This window comes from Pseudophryne corroboree, chromosome 4 (assembly GCF_028390025.1).
Source record: "Pseudophryne corroboree isolate aPseCor3 chromosome 4, aPseCor3.hap2, whole genome shotgun sequence".
Taxonomy (NCBI): domain Eukaryota; kingdom Metazoa; phylum Chordata; class Amphibia; order Anura; family Myobatrachidae; genus Pseudophryne; species Pseudophryne corroboree.
The window spans coordinates 534,937,561-534,957,867 of record NC_086447.1 but is presented as its reverse complement, the minus strand read 5'-3'; the positions used below and the strand labels follow the sequence as shown (position 1 = coordinate 534,957,867).

Below are 20,307 nucleotides of genomic sequence, written 5' to 3'. Positions count from 1 at the left end.
GTCGGTCTTTGTGTTCCCTCCGCTTCCACTCATTCCCAAAGGTATTAAGGATCATAAGAAGAACAAGGGTTCAGACGATACTCGTTGTTCCAGATTGGCCACGGAGGGCCTGGTATCCGGATTTTCAGGAATTACTCACAGGAGATCCCTGGCCTCTTCCTCTCAGAGAGGATCTGTTACAGCAAGGGCCGTGTGTGTTCCAGGACCTACCGCGGTTGCGTTTTACGGCATGGCGGTTGAACGCCAAATCCTAGCTAGGAAGGGTATTCCCGGGGAAGTCATCCCCACTCTACTCAAAGCTAGAAAGGAGGTAACTGCGATGCATTATCACCGTATTTGGAGAAAATGTGTCTTGGTGTGAATCCAAGAAGGCGCCTACAGAAGAATTTCAGCTGGGGCGTTTTCTCCACTTTTTGCAAGCAGGTGTGGATGCGGGCCTGAAGTTAGGTCCCATTAAAGTGCAGGTGTCGGCCTTATCAATTTTCTTTCAAAGGGAATTAGCCTCACTTCCAGAAGTGCAGACTTTCGTGAAAGGCGTGCTACACATCCAACCTCCATTTGTGCCCCCTGTGGCACCATGGGACCTTAATGTGGTGTTAGTTCCTTACGTCACATTGGTTTGAACCTTTACAAGAGGTAGAGTTGAAATTTCTCACTTGGAAGGTGGTCATGCTATTGGCCTTGGCGTCCGCAAAGGCCCCTATCTGATTTTCCATGAGGATAGAGCAGAGTTGAGAACTCGTCAACAATATCTACCAAAGGTGGTTTCTTCGTTTCACATGAACCAACCTATTGTGGTGCCTGTGGCTACTGAAGCCTTGGCTGATTCCAAGTCTCTTGATGTGGTCAGAGCTTTGAAAATTTATGTAGCCAGAACGGCTCGTGTTAGGAAGACCGAGGCGCTGTTTGTCCTGTATGCGGCCAACAAGATTGGCGCTCCTGCTTCTAAGCAGACTATTGCACGCTGCATCTGTAATACGATTCAGCAGGCTCATTCTACGGCTGGTTTGCCGTTACCGAAATTGGTGAAAGCCCATTCCACTAGGAAGGTGGGCTCGTCTTGGGCGGCTGCCCGAGGTGTCTTCTCGGCTTTACAGCTTTGCTGAGCAGCTACTTGGTCGGGGTCAAACACTTTTTTGAAAAGTTCTACAAGTTTGATACCCTGGCTGATGAGGACCTCCTGTTTGCTCAATCGGTGCTGCAGAGTCATCCGCACTCTCCCGCCCTTTGGTATACACCCCATGGTTCTTTTGGAGTCCCCAGCATCCTCAAGGATGTATGAGAAAATAGGATTTTAATACCTACCGGTAAATCCTTTTCTCTTAGTCCGTAGAGGATGCTGGGCGCCCGTCCCAGTGCGGACTCTATCTGCAGTAATTGTATATAGTTATTGCTTATGTTACACAAAGTTGTGTTTTGGTAAGGGTCAGCCTGTTGCTGATCTCGATTCACGCTGTTAACTGGTTTTAGTGAAATGCCATGTTGTACGGTGTGTTGTGGTGTGAGCTGGTATGTATCTCACCCATAGTTTAACAAAATCCTTATCCTCGAAAATGTCCGTCTCCTCTGGGCACAGTTCCTATAACTGAGGTCTGGAGGAGTGGCATAGTGGGAGAAGCCAGTTCACGCCCATTTAAAGTCTTAAAGTGCCCATGTCTCCTGCGGATTCCGTCTTTACCCCCATGGTCCTTTTGGAGTTCCCAGCATCCTCTACGGACTAAGATAAAAAAGGATTTACCGGTAGGTATTAAAATCCTATTTTTTCCTTACATTGAGGAGCTCTGTAGGCCCATACTCTGAGGGAAAACCTGCAGTCAGTCTACATCAGAGGTTCTCAAACTCGGTCCTCGGGGGCACACACAGTGCATGTTTTGCAGGTAACCCAGCAGGTGCACAGGTGTATTAATTACTCACTGACACATTTTAAAAGGTCCACAGGTGGAGCTAATTATTTCACTTGCGATTCTGTGAGGAGACCTGCAAAACATGCACTGTGTTCCCCCGAGGACCGAGTTTGAGAACCTCTGGTCTACATCCTAGTAATGCCAGTAGTTTGATTCGGGGGATAACAAAGGACTTTACTTCCTGGAGCATTTTCATATTGGAGCTTTTTTCATTAAAAAAAGTCACAATGTAATCTTCAGATGCTCTCCTTTTTCTTTAAGTGTAGTAAAGAGATTTCTTATGTGTAATAGAGCAGGGTGCTAATGTTTTGATGACCAGCTTAACACTGTAGGTATAAACGAAGAGTAGACACAGGAATTTAATCTCCCTTTTAAAGGATCCACTTTTCCTAGCTCAAGTATGTAGTACATGTAAAGGCTCATTTTTGTAAAATTCTACCCTCTGCCTTTCTAGTTTGTAAAATACAGTCTGCACTAGAGTGTTTCTAATATCACCCTCCAGAGTGCAACACCATATCTTCTAATGATGTCAGCAGTGTTTGAAATCCACAAATGTAGAAATGATTTTGGGCAGATTAAAAAGTTGTTGAAATACCTGATTTTGTTCTATGGATCACCATTCCTTTTCTAAAATCTTTGTTCGAATGGTAGTTCTTAAAACATTTCTTGTCTATTGTTTTGACTTTTTACATTTTTCTTTTCTTGCAGGATTTATTTGAACCACAGACTGCTCTTCTGAGATATGTCCTGGAGCAGCCTTACTCCCGGGATATGGTGTGCAACATGTTAGGTCTAAACAAGCAGGTATTACTAAGCACATAGCTCTTTTCCTACAAATTCTGCTCTTCCCTTTTACTTTTTTTTTCTTTGCTATACCATAATGAACAAAACAGTATTGATTATAGTCCCTTTTAATATTTATTTTAATATCTTGAGGGTTCTTTAAATGAAGTCATCTTCCTGACTTACTGCCTGGGGATTTCTAACTGCAGTAGTTATTTGAAAAAAATAAAATATATATATTTTTGTTTTGCATTGCTTTCCCCTTCCTATAAGGCCAGTCTCAAGAGAGTCCTTTGCCAGCATACTGCACCATGTACAAAAACAAATTCCCTAATCATTTGTAATGGTTTTCTAACAGTGAGCACAAACTCCAAACTAATGTCACTTAACCCTTGCAGATCCCATTGGTGGGTATTCTCTGACTAGGCACCTTGAGGCAGGCCTCATAGTCACTGTTTTGTCTTTTCTTTTTCTTCCTTTATTTTTGTTCTGTCTTGTCCTGCCCATCCTCCAATGCTCTAGACCTTGAACATTGCTCAGGTATGTTCACAACCTTTTCTTGTATTGTGACTAACAGTACTGCTGGTTGCTTCATAGCCACTGATCCCCACTTGGCAAACACACAAACCTGGTCAGGGCTTGAAATTGGCAAGACCACAACAAACCAATTTCACGTACACAGTTTTTAAACTTTGATTTGAATTAATCTTTCAGTGTAACCTTAAACCTTGTGCTACCCGGTTTTAATTTCACAAGAGTCTTGTCATTTTGTTTCCTGTCTGTTTGTTTAATTTAAGTGACATTTGTGGCATCTTTACAGAGTTGTTGTATGTGAGGACAGCTCCAGATTGAAATCTTGCATACGTTTATTGCGTGTGGTTGCCTGAATTCTTTTCATTTACACCATTAGATTTTTTTTTTTTTTTTTAAATCTGATTTGCATGTACAAACTGATTTCACTATTCATGGGTAAATTAGGTATATTTTTGAAACCATGGTGCAGATGATGAGTTGGGCTTGTTCTCCTGTTATAGTCTAGACTGTGGAAGTAGGCATACTTGTCTCTGCAGAGGCTGGAGTAGCACCCCCTGCCCCACAAATAAAAACAGCATACTTACAGCAGCTGGCATTAAATTCAAAAGTGCTGTTGCTTTAAAAAATAAAAATGAATTTTTTTTTAAAATGGTGTGGGGAGGGATATTAAGTACCTCTGTCTTCCCTTCCATGTAATATAGAATCGTTTGGAAGAGAGATGTCCCTTATTTCAAATGGTGTGCCCACATAAAGATTAGTGTCTGGTGATCACACATATCACCAGACAGTACCCCTTGCACTACGAAAAAATGTTGTCTAGTCTACAATTAATTAAGGAGCACCCATTTTAGAAAGAGGTTGAGGGCCCTTAGTACTTACTGTATAGTCTGGTGATCACTGGGCAATGTTACCCCAGTCTACGACAAACTTACATAATTGAAGGGGGGGGGAGGGGGGCACTACGTTCCCACTTTCATATTGTGTGGCCCACTAGTAGCTTTTGTCTGGTAAACACCAGACAATATTACCCTGTGCTAGGGAAAATAGACTTTTATTGGCGTCCACTGGTCCATAGGGGCACAGGACATTCTTTCTGCTGGGTATTGGTGGTGAGGGAGTAGAAGGCACCAAAGGGTTACAAGTGTTAACCCAGCATGTCTACCTTTAGACCTGCCAGTTTTTTCCTTTTGGTTCTGGCAGGAGCGGGCACCTCTTTAACTCCCGGGTTACTTTTTTTTAATTTTTACATGACTAATTTTTAACTATTGAGCGGCGATACAGGCGTCCACCGGATACCCATACAACTGCTCCAGCACGCGGTGATTGTGGCAGTAAAAGTGGCCGGGTCGCTTGGAGCTTGAGCTAACTGCCTGCCTCAGGGAAAACACTCCTCCCTCTCTTTCTCTCCGCCTCTCAGATGCTGAGCAGCCATTTTGACCACATGGTGCTTCAGCTTGGCACAGAGAGGGAGGCTCAGGGCTTTCTCTCTCCTGAACCTTGCTCCTAGAGCCTGGTCCTTGGCTAGACTCCTGCCTTCTTCACATAGCTGGACAGTTGAGTATTGATGACCACTTTTTCTAGTGCTTTGAGAGTTATGTGTTGTGGGTTGTTTGTGTGATTTAATTGCCACTCACTTTATAGAAATAGCCTGTGGATGGTGTAAATATCTGTAGTGTTATGCACTACTTGATATTTGTTAAAGCTACTGCATTTGTTACAGTTTGGGTTAGCTGTACTCTCTTGCACTCTAGATTCTTCACTCTCCGCTTTGGTCTCAGTGTGTGAAGTTTATACTGGGGAATATGCCTCCTAAAGTCAGAGCTGATAAGGAGGTCACTGCGCCAGTGCCGTGCACTTGCATATTTTGTTGTAACTTTCTCTCCACCCAGGATATTGACAACGATGGCCTGTGCAACTGTTGCTTTACTGCTCCAAGGCGAGAGACTCCTACAGCGTGCAGGTCCCTGAGGAACCAGCTTGGGCTTCTGCGTTGACACAGGTAATGTTACAGTTAGTAGACCGCCTGTCTGCTCCTCCACCTGCTGTACCTGCTGCTATGGCTCCTAGCTCGCCTGTAATCATTGAAGGCCGGCGCAGCTTGCCCAGTCGTATGCTGAGCCACCCTGGATGCAGTTCTTTGCCCAGTCAGTGCATCGCTTAGCAGATACTTAGCAGATATTTCAGCCTTGGCACAGTCCCTGGACGGATGTCGAGGGTCTAGGCGCAGGCCAGTGACACAGGAAAGTTCTACTGCATTATCGAAGGAGGACTCTGAACGGGACTCTCTCTAAGACCAGGGGTCAGCCGTTTCAGGTGTAGAGTCCACAACGGTTCCGGGGGACTCCATGTACCTTACTGATGTAGAAACGCTGGTCATGGCAGTGAGAGCAGTACTTCAGATTGAAGAGACTGATCCATCGCCTCAGGACAAGGCTCCACTTTCCAAGCGTCAAAAGAATGAGTCTACTAAATTCCTATCGTCGTACCCGCTAATTTGGTGTTTACCAAGATTATGGCAGTCATGACAGCGCACCTACGCCACAGAGGGATCTGCATATTGCCCTATTTGAATGATCTCTTCTTGGTCCAAACTCCGGATGTATTACAAGATAACATTCAAGTCACTGTGAATCTCGGCGAAAATCATCTCTGACACCTTCGCAGGAAATGCTACACTTAGGGGCTCTCTTGGATTCTCTCCTTCAACCTGTCTTCCTTCAAAAGGACAAGGTTCTGCTGCCGGACAACGTGACAGCGGTCGCCTTCATAAATCATCAGTGAGGCGATGTCGTGGTGTGATGATGAAGCTAACGAGAATCTTCCATTGGGCGAAGCATCATCTGCCAGCCCTCTCGGCAGTCTTCATCCCCAGAATACTAAACTGGGAGACAGCCTTTCTAAGTTGTCAAGACATTCACTCCGGCGGGTGGGCCTTACACCCAAAAGTGTTTCAGATGGTGGGGTTTCCCCGACATCGTCATGATGGCATCTTGTCTCAACCACCAGGTTATGAGGTACGGTTCTTGTACAAGAGACCCTAATGCCTTTCTAGTGGATTTTTTGACGGCTATGGTTGTTTCATCTAGTATACGTCTTTCCTCCAATCCAATTGCTGCTATGGATCATCTGCAAGTTCAAGAAGGAAGGATGATTCTGGTAGCCCCAGACTGGCCTCGTCAAGGATGGTACCCAGATCTTTAAAGTCTCTCCATCGACACACTGCTGCGTCTACCTCAAAGACCTGTTCTTCCCTCTCAGGGCCTATGCCTTCATCCAGAGCTGGACGGTCTAGCTTTGATGGGGTGGCTATTGACACAAATTCACCCTGAGGAAGAAAGGTTTCTGTAACAGTCATTTTAATCATGCTCCGTGCCAGAAAGCCTTCCTCGGACAGAATTTTCCACCGGATTTGGAAGACTTACTTTGCCTGGGGTTCTACTAGGGCGTTCATTCTCCAAGCCTTTCGTTTGTCCTGCTTACTTTCCTTTCTGCAGGCAGGTCTGGATATGGGTCTCCGACTTTCCTCCTTAAAGGTTCAAGTTTTTCTCGTATCTGTACTCTTCCAGCATCAGCTGTCTATCTTGCCAAACATGCAGAACGTCTTGCAGGGGGTGCTGCATGTTCACCCTCCATTTGTGCCCCTGGGAAATTTCCTTGGTACTTAGGGCTTCTTCAATAACCTCCTTTTGAACCTTTAGAAGAAATCTATCTACGATGGCTACCGTGGAAGACATATTGTTCAATTGGCCATCTCCTCTGCCCGACGGGTGTTGGACCTCAGTGCCTTATCTTGACGTTTGCCTTTTTAGTCTTTCATTCAGACAGGGCGGTGCTTCGCTCTCGTTTGGCCTACCTACACCAGGTGGTTTCCAGGTTTCACGTGAACCAAGAGATAGTGGTCCCAGCATTTGTGGAGGGATCCGCTGAAGAACCCACTCTGGATGTTGTCCGAGCTCTTCACATTTATGTGAACACAGCAGCCAATCAGATTTTACTTAACATTTATTTACCTGCTTCTAAAAGATAATAGAAAGAATCTGATTGGTTGCTATGGGCATCATCACCAGTTCTAAAAAAAACCTCCCACCTTAGTAAATTTACCCCTATTAATCTCACAAACGGGGCTGGCCGGCTTCAAAGCAGATCTGGCCTGATGGCTCCAGTTGACTATTCGTCAGGTGAATTTCACAGCAAAACTTCCTATAACTTTGGGGGTTACAGCTCACTCCACTTGTTTGACGGGAGCTTCTTGGGCAGCTAGCCGTTTGGCCTCTGCGGAACAGCTTTGCAGGGTGGCTCCATGGTCTTCTGCTCAGACTTTCATCAGGTTCTACGCCATTGATACTTTTGTGTCTGCTGATGCAGAGTTTGGGCATAGTGTCCTCAGTGCATACCAGGAGCATCTCCGCCTTTGCAGGGACAGCTTTAGGACATCCTAGTATAAAGACTGTACTGTGCCTCCTTGTGGGAAGCACAAGAAAGTAGGATTTATGGTCTTACCTTGATAATCCTTTTCTTGTAGTCCATAGGGGGTACAGGACGCCCTCCCTGACTCACGTGATTTGCAGGATCTTTTTCCTAAACTAGCGAGTATGTGGCCATTATTCCTGTGAATTTTGTTTCGGTCTGTCTGTTGGTCTTCCTTCCTCTTCGTTCTCTGCTCCTGCTTTGGGCTTGCTAACAAAACTGGTGGGTCCGGGCCGGAGGGGTGGGGCATAGGGGAAAGGGAGACTAAGGCATGCCGGGGTAAAACTTGTAGCCCTTTGGTGCCTGCTTGTTCCCTCACCATCAATAAAGATAAATTATTAGAGAATCTTCCGTGCCTCCAATGGACTACAAGAAAAGTATTTATCAAGGTAAGACCATAAATTCCACTTTTGCATTTAAGGGTGGGAGGGCCCTGGTCATGTAATTACACCTGTAAATGTGGGGTCGTTCATGTATGAAAGAGGGGAATCGCCTCTTTCAAACTGAGTTGCCGTCTTGGCAGCTATTGCCTTTTGATAACCTGTGATCACCAAACAATATTGGCTAGAGCTACGGAAAAAAAAACTTTTTTCATAGATGGGGGAAGTGCACGTATAAAATTGAAAGAGGGAAGTTTCTTCCTTCAAATGATGTACACAATTTTTTTTATTTTCCACAGATGGGGGAGTATATAGCTCTAATCTCCCCATTTTGTGTCAAATTAAATGGTAGACCTTGTTGGGTGGGCTACCATATTCTTGCTATACGTAACGTTTCTATCGAGAGAGTTAAATTGTGAAAGAAAATGCATTTTCATTTCAAGTGCAGGTTTTTTTTCTTTAAACTCTATACATAGGGCCTAGGGAAGCCAATCCCGGGCCATTTTTTTCAATCCCGGGTATCGGGGTTGAAAAATGGCCAGTCCCGGGATACCCGGGATTGGCTTTTTACCTAGGTGGCCGCCCCCCCGCCCCGCACATATAACTCACCATATACCAGGGGCGGGCGGGAAAGGAACATCCTGTGAACGCTGCTGGCGTGACCTCTTACGCTGCGCTGGGGACCCGGAAGGAGGAAGCCCGGCAGCGTTTTAGCGTCCTGTGGATGCTCAACGCTGGTCCCTCAATCCCCGGGATTGGAGTTTCCAATCCCGGGATTGAATCCCGGCCATTTTTGGGCCTAAATCCCGGGATCCCGCCGATCCCGGGATTGGCCACCATAATAGGGCCTGATTCAGGTAGCTTCGTTAATTACCGTCTGCAGGCTGAACGCGGATTTAAGTTGGCTCAAACAGGAATGCACTTCAAATAGGGCAGTTATACCAGAATCTATGGGTTAACGTATGTTAGCAGCGGATTTACTGTGCACGGAAAAGAGCTCTGAATTGAATAGCTCCGGACAGAAAAGGGCAAGGTAACAAGCGCTTTTCCTTGTGTGGTAATTAGTGTGTATTATGGCCCATAGAATCCTGTTTATTACTATATTGGCGAGGTTGATTACTGGCGAAAGAAGAACCACAAAGTATGTGTGTGGTGTATTTATCAGACTGATAAGTCATGTTTGCTTTCTCTAACGTCCTAGTGGATGCTGGGGACTCCGTAAGGACCAGAGGGAATAGACGGGCTCCGCAGGAGACAGGGCACTTTAAGAAAGAATTTGGATTCTGGTGTGTTCTGGCTCCTCCCTCTATGTCCCTCCTCCAGACCTCAGTTTGAATCTGTGCCCGGACGAGCTGGGTGCTACTTAGTGAGCTCTCCTGAGCTTGCTAAAAAGAAAGTATTTTGTTAGGTTTTTTATTTTCAGAGAAATCTGCTGGCAACAGGCTCTCTGCTACGCAGGATCGCACCCTTGGTCGTCCGATCCCGGAGCCGCGCCGCCGTCCCCCTCGCAGAGTCAGAAGACCGAAGCCGGTGTCAGAAGCAAGAAGACTTCGAAATCGGCGGCAGAAGACTCCAGTCTTCATATGAGGTAGCGCACAGCACTGCAGCTGTGCGCCATTGCTCCCACACTAAACCCACATACTCCGGTCACTGTAGGGTGCAGTGCGCAGGGGGGGGGCGCCCTAGGCAGCAATAAGGAACCTCTTGGCAAAAAGTAGCATATATACAGTTGGGCACTGTATATATGCATGAGCCCCCGCCATTATTTTACACACAAACGTGGGACAGAAGCCCGCCGCTGAGGGGGCGGGGCTTCTTCCTCAGCACTCACCAGCGCCATTTTCTCTCCACAGCTCCGCTGAGAGGAAGCTCCCCAGGCTCTCCCCTGCAGAATCACGGTAGAAGAGGGTAAAAAGAGAGGGGGGGGGGCACATAAATTTGGCGCAAAAGCAATATATACAGCAGCTACTGGGTTAACACTAAGTTATTGTGTGACTCCTGGGACATATAGCGCTGGGGTGTGTGCTGGCATACTCTCTCTCTGTCTCTCCAAAAGGCCTTGTGGGGGAACTGTCTTCAAAAAGAGCATCCCCTGTGTGTGTGGTGTGTCGGTACGCTTGTGTCGGCATGTTTGACGAGGAAGGCTATGTGGAAGCAGAGCGGGAGCAAATGAATGTGGGGTCGCCGCCGACACCCGATTTGATGGATATGTGGAAGGTTTTAAATGATAATGTTACTTCCTTGCATAAAAGGTTGGATAAAGCTGAAGCCTTAGGACAGCAGGGGTCTCAGCCCATGCCTGATCCTATGTCGCAGAGGCTGTCAGGGTCTCAGAAGCGCCCACTATCCCAAATTGTTGACACAGATGTCGACACGGATTCTGACTCCAGTGTCGATGGCGATGATGCAAAGTTACAGCCTAAAATGGCTAAAGCCATCCGTTACATGATTATAGCAATGAAGGATGTATTGCACATCACAGAGGAAACCCCAGTCCCTGACAAGAGGGTTTATATGTATGGGGGAAAAAGGCAAGAGGTGACCTTTCCCCCTTCACATGAGTTAAATGAGTTATGTGAAAAGGCTTGGGAATCTCCAGATAGAAAACTGCAGATTTCCAAACGGTTGCTTATGGCGTATCCTTTCCCGCCAACGGACAGGTTACGCTGGGAATCCTCCCCTAGGGTAGACAAAGCTTTAACACGCTTATCCAAGAGGGTAGCCCTGCCGTCACAGGATACGGCCACCCTAAAAGATGCTGCTGATAGAAAGCAGGAGGGTATCCTGAAGTCCATTTATACACATTCAGGTACCCTACTAAGGCCGGCGTTTGCGTCGGCCTGGATGTGTAGTGCTGTAGCAGCATGGACAGATACCTTATCTGAGGAACTTGATACCTTGGACAAGGAAACTATAGTAGGGGCATATAAAAGACGCTGTCCTATATATGAGAGATGCTCAAAGAGACATTAGCCTACTGGGCTCTAGAATAAATGCAATGTCGATTTCTGCCAGAAGGGTCCTGTGGACTCTGCAATGGACAGGCGATGCCGACTCAAAAAGGCACATGGAGGTTTTACCTTACAAGGGTGAGGAATTGTTTGGGGACGGTCTCTCGGACCTGGTCTCCACAGCTACGGCTGGAAAGTCAAATTTTTTGCCATATATTCCCTCACAACCTAAGAAAGCACCGTATTATCAAATGCAGTCCTTTCGATCACAAAAAGGCAAGAAAGTCCGAGGTGCGTCCTTTCTTGCCAGAGGCAAGGGTAGAGGAAAGAAGCTGCACAATACAGCTATTTCCCAGGAGCAGAAGTCCTCCCCGGCTTCCACTATATCCACCGCATGACGCTGGGGCTCCACAGGCGGAGCTAGGCCCGGTGGGGGCGCGTCTCCGAAATTTCAGCCACAAGTGGGTTCACTCCCAGGTGGATCCCTGGGCTATAGAGATTGTGTCTTAGGGATACAAGCTGGAATTCGAAGAGATGCCCCCTCACCGTTACCTCAAATCGGCCCTGCCAGCTTCCCCCTTAGAGAGGAAAATAGTGTTAGCTGCAATTCACAAATTGTATCTTCAGCAGGTGGTGATCAAGGTTCCCCTCCTTCAACAGGGAAGGGGTTACTATTCAACCATGTTTGTGGTACCGAAACCGGACGGTTCGGTCAGACCCATATTGAATTTAAAATCCCTGAACATATACCTGAAAAGGTTCAAGTTCAAGATGGAATCACTCAGAGCGGTCATCGCAAGCCTGGAAGGGGGGAATTTTATGGTGTCTCTGGACATAAAGGATGCTTACCTTCATGTCCCCATTTATCCACCTTATCAGGCGTACCTCAGATTTGTGGTACAGGATTGTCATTACCAATTCCAGACGTTGCCGTTTGGTCTCTCCACGGCACCGAGAATATTTACCAAGGTAATGGCAGAGATGATGGTGCTCCTGCGGAAGCAAGGGGTCACAATTATCCCGTACTTGGACGATCTCCTCATAAAGGCGAGGTCCAGAGAGCAGTTGCTGATCAGCGTAGCACGCTCTCGGGAGGTGTTACAACAGCACGGCTGGATTCTAAATATTCCAAAGTCGCAGCTGATTCCTTCGACTCGTCTGCCCTTCCTGGGCATGATTCTGGACACAGACCAGAAGAGGGTTTGTCTCCCGATGGAGAAGGCTCAGGAGCTCACGACACTGGTCAGAGACCTATTAAAACCAAAACAGGTGTCGGTGCATCACTGCACGCGAGTCCTGGGAAAGATGGTGGCATCATACGAGGCCATTCCATTCGGCAGGTTCCATGCGAGGACCTTTCAATGGGATCTGTTGGACAAGTGGTCCGGATCACATCTACAGATGCATCGGCTGATCACCCTATCCCCCAGAGCCAGGGTGTCTCTCCTGTGGTGGCTGCAGAGTGCTCACCTTCTCGAGGGCCGCAGATTCGGCATTCAGGACTGGGTCCTGGTGACCACAGATGCAAGCCTCCGAGGGTGGGGGGCAGTCACACAGGGAAAAAACTTCCAAGGTCTGTGGTCAAGTCAGGAGACTTGCCTTCACATCAATATCCTGGACCTAAGGGCCATATACAACGCCCTACGTCAAGCGGAGACCCTGCTTCGCGACCGACCAGTTCTGATTCAGACAACATCACCGCAGTGGCTCATGTAAACCGCCAAGGCGGCACAAGGAGCAGGGTGGCGATGGCGGAAGCCACCAGAATTCTTCGCTGGGCGGAGAATCCCGTAAGAGCACTGTCAGCAGTGTTCATTCCGGGAGTGGACAACTGGGAAGCAGACTTCCTCAGCAGGCACGACCTCCACCCGGGAGAGTGGGGACTTCATCAATAAGTCTTCCCGCAGATTGCAAGTCGGTGGGAACTGCCACAGGTGGACATGATGGCATCCCGCCTCAACAAAAAGCTGCAGAGGTATTGCGCCAGGTCAAGAGACCCTCAGGCGATAGCTGTAGACGCACTAGTGACACCGTGGGTGTTCCAGTCGGTCTATGTATTCCCTCCTCTTCCTCTCATACCCAAGGTGCTGAGAATCATAAGAAAAAGAGGAGTGAGAACAATACTCATTGTTCCGGATTGGCCAAGAAGAACTTGGTATCCAGATCTGCAAGAAATGCTCACAGAGGACCCGTGGCCTCTGCCTCTAAGACAGGACTTGTTGCAACAGGGACCCTGTCTGTTCCAAGACTTACCGCGGCTGCGTTTGACGGCATGGCGGTTGAACGCCGGATCCTAGCAGAAAAAGGCATTCCGGATGAGGTTATTCCTACGCTGATAAAGGCTAGGAAGGACGTGACGGCTAGACATTATCACCGTATATGGCGAAAATATGTTGCTTGGTGTGAGGCCAGGAATGCCCCTACGGAGGAATTCCAGCTGGGCGGTTTCCTTCACTTCCTTCAGTCGGGAGTGACTTTGGGCTTGAAATTGGGTTCCATTAAGGTCCAGATTTCAGCCCTATCCATTTTCTTTCAAAAAGAACTGGCTTCTCTTCCTGAAATTCAGACGTTTGTAAAGGGAGTGCTGCATATTCAGCCCCCTTTTGTGCCTCCAGTGGCACCTTGGGATCTTAACGTGGTGTTGAGTTTCCTGAAGTCACACTGGTTTGAGCCACTCAAAACTGTGGAGTTAAAATATCTCACGTGGAAGGTGGTCATGCTATTAGCCTTGGCTTCGGCTAGGCGTGTGTCAGAATTAGCGGCCTTGTCACATAAAAGCCCCTATCTGGTTTTCCATATGGACAGGGCAGAATTGCGGACCCGTCCACAATTTCTGCCAAAAGTGGTGTCATCTTTTCATATGAACCAACCTATTGTGGTGCCTGTGGCTACTCGTGACTTGGAGGATTCCGAGTTACTAGATGTGGTCAGGGCTTTGAAGATTTATGTAGCCAGAACGGCTAGAGTCAGGAAAACTGAGTCGCTGTTTATCCTGTATGCATCCAACAAGCTGGGTGCTCCTGCTTGAAAGTAAACTATTGCTCGCTGGATCTGTAACACGATTCAGCAGGCTCATTCTGCGGCTGGATTGCCGCTTCCAAAATCAGTAAAAGCCCACTCCACAAGGAAGGTGGGCTCTTCTTGGGCGGCTGCCCGAGGGGTCTCGGCATTACAGCTTTGCCGAGCGGCTACTTGATCAGGTTCAAACACTTTTGCAAAGTTCTACAAGTTTGATGCCCTGGCTGAGGAGGACCTTGTATTTGCTCATTCGGTGCTGCAGAGTCATCCGCACTCTCCCGCCCGTTTGGGAGCTTTGGTATAATCCCCATGGTCCTTACGGAGTCCCCAGCATCCACTAGGACGTTAGAGAAAATAAGATTTTACTTACCGGTAAATCTATTTCTCGTAGTCCGTAGTGGATGCTGGGCGCCCGTCCCAAGTGCGGACTTCTTCTGCAATACTTGTATATAGTTATTGCTTAAATAAGGGTGATGTTATGGTTGCATCAGGTTTGTCTGATGCTCTGTTGTTGTTCATACTGTTGACTGGGTATGTTTATCACAAGTTATACGGTGTGATTGGTGTGGCTGGTATGAGTCTTGCCCTGGATTCCAAAATCCTTTCCTTGTACTGTCAGCTCTTCCGGGCACAGTTTCTCTAACTGAGGTCTGGAGGAGGGGCATAGAGGGAGGAGCCAGAACACACCAGAATCCAAAACTTTCTTAAAGTGCCCTGTCTCCTGCGGAGCCCGTCTATTCCCCATGGTCCTTACGGAGTCCCCAGCATCCACTACGGACTACGAGAAATAGATTTACCGGTAAGTAAAATCTTATTTTTTGTGCCTCTTCTTGAAATTGTCCAATAATATTTGGATGGGAAAAAAAAAGTTTGATTTTAAATATAGTGGATTGCATAGCAGATTTACCGCAATGGATAGCTGAAAAGCTTTATCTGGTAATAAGTCTCACAAGGTTTGGTTACATTACACTGGCATATCACATGTAGAGAATAGAAGTAGGGATGTTACCTCCCACCCTGCCCCTGTATCAGAGGTTTAGATGGAGCCAGACAATCTAACTTTGTCTGATGCAAATTATTAAACGTGTACAAGTTACTCTGTATAATTCAGAGGCATACATAATTCACGTGGTGTCACATACTATGATGGGTAAACCTGTTCCTACAGATTGGTGTCTTGCATTAAAGCAAATGTAATCTACACTTTCAGTAGTTTGTTGGATTTGTTCGTTATAGTCTTATATTGTTAAATGTTTTTCTGTTGATTTTAAATGAATGTGTTAAATTTAGAGGTTACAAAGTTATTCTTAAATTGTTTCCTGAGAGTTGTGTCTTTATGGTGTGTGCACACGGTGAGATTTTTTCTTACGATTTTGACTATATAGTCAAAATTGTAAGAAAAGTTAGTGCAGATCGCAAGGTGAAAGTCACCTTGCGATCCCGATTCGATGCTGACAATACAAAGGGGCTGAGTTCAGTGCAGGCATGTCTACAAAACTGGGCAATGCAGAGGTGCCCGAATGCATTAATACGTCTATTTACAGATGGCTCTTCTGCTTCTAGTGAAGGATATGAAAATGTCAGATAGTGGCAGTATGGCACTTGCATGGCAGCGGAAATGCACATTTTTTTGTTCTGTGCGTGCAATTCAGGAGAGATTATTATGCACTTGCGTACTATTCTGCATCAGCTTCACATTCAGGTGATTCCACATGTACACGCAGTAACTCTCATGATGTAGTTAACTTCTGACCAGAGTTTTCAGACCTTCAATGGACTATAATTACTCTTTGCTGGGCTTCCGTAGTGGCCACCTATACATCAGTCATCTATCAGTAAAGACTGTGAGCAAGGTAGTCAGCTGTTGGCCTTTTGAAAATAATGTGTGTGTACAATTTTATCGTGTTGGTCCTATTAGTCTTTATGCTTGTGTGTCCTTCAAAAACAGGTCATGTTCTTTTGTGTGACACTAACCTTAAACTTATTCCATTATGGAATACAACATAACGTGTAAGATATGAACACACTTGCTTTACTATTCTGTTTAACTTCTATATGTGTACTATTTATATAACGTATACAAGTGTGTGTTCAGAGAAACCATTTTCAAGTTTGTATTGCAAACACTTCTTTGCTTGTAGTTGCATAGGACTAGTTAATTTCAAGCCCTGTACACTGCATTTTGCATGCTAGTTAACATTGATTTTGTAGTGTTGTGGTGTGAATTTTTTTACGAGTATTTGTTTGTCTTGGAAAATTTAACTGTACTGGTTTTGCTCAAGATTTGTCATCATAAGAGTCACAAGCAGTCTCCAGTGTTTGTCTGTTAAGGATCTATTATTTGATTATTCTTTGACTAGTTTTTATACTGATCTTAAAGCAACATATTGCTGTGCACATTTAGGCTTGACTCTACCATGCTTTTAAGGATTTGTTTTATCATGTTAATGCTGCTTGGCATGCCTTTATGAACCTAAATTGCAGCCGGCCCCAAATTCAATGGTCATTACAAAATTGTGGTTGCCATAGTAATATTTCTGCGTCATCTGGACATTGTAAGTCATTTTAACTGACTGCCGTGAACGCTAATTTTACTAGTTGGCGCAAACGCAACGAGTTCAGAGATTTGGGACATATTGTTTGGGGCAGGTCATTTACCTAATACCATTCTAGCCCAACACAAGATATGAGAACTGATTTCAAACTTGTATTCATGAAAAATATTCGACTAGATATTGTGGCTAACCAATGGTTCGCTATAGGATATAGTTATATATACACACACAAATGTATTTAAAAAAAAAAAAAAGGTAAAGGTAGACTACCCATTAGTGTATGGAAGAAATATATATTTTTGGTCCAATGTGGTCTTTTTATTTTAATACATTTTTATTGAAAAAAGATGCAGTACGAATAAATCAATTACTTAACAATTTTTAAGGTATAAGAGGAAATAAAATAAAAGAGCATAATGTGGGAGAGAGAAGAAAGGAAGACAATGGGCCATAAGCATGGCTGACAAAAAAACATTTAGGGGAGATGTAATAAGCTTTGGAGAGTGATAAAAAGGAGAGAAATAAAGCACCAGCTAATCGTCTCCCTACTGTCATTTTTCAAATACAGGCTGTAACATGGCACCTTAATTGGGGTGTGAGCTACTTTCGGAAAATAAAACCTCTGAAGGAGCTACCCCCTCCCCTCAATGCGCGTGCGTTCCTGCGAAAGTGGGTGTGCCCTCACAAAAGTGGGTGTGACCTCACAACTACAAGTAATGCCCACTGCGTAGTGCCAGATACACAAATAATACCCCTCAGCAGTGCCAGATACACATAATGCCCCCCAGCAGTGCTAGATATTCAAATAATGCCTCCCAGCAGTGCCAGATATTCAAATAATGCCTCCCAGCAGTGCCAGATACACAAATAATGCCCCCAGCAGTGCCAGATACACAAATAATGCCCCCCGCAGTGTCCGATACAGTGCCCCACACAGTGCTAACCCTTACTGGCTTCTTCTACTGCTGCCGGTGCTGCTCCTTCTGTATGAGGGACGGAAGGGGTGGAGAGCGCAGCGCACGCCTCTCCTGTGAAGTCCGGAGAGTGGCTGCGGTGAGAGTGACAGTCTCCGGCGGCGGCGGGCATTTAAAATATGGTGCCGGTAAGTGATACAATCAAAACTTGCTGTCCGGCAACCAATCAGGTGCCACCACTGCCGGTCCACGAGCTCTGATTGGCTGACAGCCGGCACCATATTAAAAATGAAGGGAGGAGGAGTGCCAGTGACTGCCCAAGCCCGTGCGCTCTGTGAGCTACCAAATATACTACGGCGAGCTACTGGTAGCTACGGGTTGGAGATCACTGCTTATATCTATGTCCACTTATCTCTCTCCACAGCTTAGTACATCTCTCCCCAACCCCCCCCCCCCCCCCAAATGCGGTCTTTTTAATATCTGCTGAATTGAATATCCCATTCTATAAACCTTTAACACTAAGTGTACATGTATTAAGCCCTATAAAGAGCTGAGAAGTTGCCCATTGCAAGTTGCAACCATTATTTATCGGGCACATTTTATAAAATTATAGGTAGAAGCTGGTTGTACGTAATGGGCAACTTCTTCATTTGACTACGTCTCCACTCTTTAGAAGGCTTAATACATCTCCCCAATATTCTTATGTCCACTTTCAAATTTATGCTCTGTCTCACATTTTCAAAGTAGTGACATGTGCTGCCATTCAAAATGTGGCCCTTTAGTGTTCTTTATCTGCAGTTGACTTTGGGAGCTATATTCTAGCATCTTTGAAACCATAAGCTAAGTTGCATGGCTTTTATTGTATTTCCACTTGGAGACAGATATTTAATGAAAGAACTACGATTGGCTTCAGATCCACAGGTTGGGTATTACAGCATTACGTTACCATATTTCTATACATTGGACCTCTCGTGAGCGATAGACTGCGTTCCAGGTCGCTCTATAGAGACTACATGTCACTCTTTGTCACGGCATGTCTTACCAAAATGGTGTTGCATTTTCAAATTGTTTCGCTGCTGTCAAAGAGCATGTCAGGTTGATGTTGATTGTTCCCATTCGTCGTCCCTTTTTTTATGGCAAAAGAAAGTAAATGCCCTCTATACAGTACCTGTTCTGGTGTAGATACAAAGCAACTTTAGCTGGTCAGTTGCCATTATTTAATTACTAATTACAATTATGGCTTTATTTTATTTTTTGGAGGGGATTTTTTTTTTGATGCTTTGTATTAATTTTTCTGCAAAAAATAAATAAATACTGTTTTTGCCTTCAGAAAGGGACTCTGCAATTCTATTTCGGTTTCCACTTTTTTCCCTCTTGTGTGTGACAACTTAAATGAAAGCTGAATTTTTCTGACGGGAGCTCAATATCCAATACCTAAGTAGCATTTAGACGTGTCAGCTATGTGATGAGTTGCAGTTATGCTTGTTATATACTGTACATGTACTAAGTAAATTTCATTGTTCTCAGCTAGTTTAAAATGAAAGTAAAATTCTTCTGGTTAAGCTTTAAGCATCTGCCTGCGATACCAAATTACTGCTAAATGTACCTGTCTAGAATCTAGATGATTTCACGAAAATTGAGAATTTGACCTCAAAACTGTAATTCCAAAAGCATAAAACTAAATAAGGATGTCAATTACATGTAGGCCATGAACTGCTCCAAATTGATGAGGGTGAAGGTAATTTTTTTTTAAATGATATAAAATTAAAGCATCTGTACTCCTGCCGTTTGTGGATTCCGCTTTCATTAGGATTTTCCATCTGTAATTCATTCCCTGCTTTTTGACCTGGCTTGGCCACCTGTATTGTGCGCATTTATACCATCTGCAGTTTAGGACTTTTGGAATACTGATTTCTACTTTACAGTACAAGCAGAGATGTCCTGTGCTGGAGGACCAGCTGGTTGATCTTGTGGTCTACGCCATGGAGCGCTCTGAGTCGGAGGAGAAGTTTGATGATGGTGGAACGAGCCAGTTGCTATGGCAGCATCTCTCGAGCCAGCTCATTTTTTTTGTGCTTTTTCAGTTTGCCAGTTTCCCACATATGGTCTTGTCTCTTCACCAAAAGGTATTCAGCCGTATGCACCATTTCTGTCAATGTCGCATCAGTATTCATTTTTCAAGGATAACTAATCCGTTAATTTGACTCAATTGCTGTGTCTGTGTGGGCATTTGTGTGGAATAGTTTTTTGGTAGCGGCTAGCCATTTATTTTTGTATCCTTTTATTTATTAACCGTTATTTATATAGTGTACACATTCTGTAGTGTTTTATAGAGACTGTTTATTTATCCACATCTTTCCCAGCCCCAGTGTAGCTTACAGTCTATACAAGTTGAGTATCCCATATCCAAATATTCTGAAATACAGAATTTATTGAGTGAGATAGTGAAACCTTTGTTTTCTGATGGCTCAATGTACACAAACTTTGTTTAATACACAAAATGATTACAAATATTGTATTAAATGACCTTCAAGCTGTGTGTAGAAGGTGTATATGAAACATAAATGAATTGCGTGTATGTACACAAACTTTGTTTAATGCACTAAGTTATTAAACATATTGTATTAAATGACCTTCAGGCTGTGTGTATAAGGTGTATATGAAACATAAATGAATTGTGTGAATGTACACACACTTTGTTTAATGCATAGTTATTAAACATATTTGCTAAAATTACCTTCAGGCTGTGTGTATAAGGTGTATATGAAACCTAAATGCATTCTGTGCGTAGACTCGGGTCC

The 20,307-nt window shown here is 45.0% G+C and overlaps 1 protein-coding gene across 2 annotated transcripts in view; it reads left to right on the top strand.

The window, feature by feature from the left end:
* Positions 1-20,307, top strand: part of MED23 (mediator complex subunit 23) — a 226,154-nt gene that overhangs the window by 129,122 nt on the left and 76,725 nt on the right. Inside the window, exons 10-12 of one of the 2 annotated variants that reach the window (XM_063917304.1) lie at positions 2,613-2,708; positions 3,210-3,227; positions 19,432-19,632. In XM_063917304.1, the coding sequence (XP_063773374.1) occupies positions 2,613-2,708; positions 3,210-3,227; positions 19,432-19,632 (315 nt within the window). The remainder of the gene's footprint in view (positions 1-2,612; positions 2,709-3,209; positions 3,228-19,431; positions 19,633-20,307) is intronic. The other variant, XM_063917305.1, reaches the window with a different exon arrangement.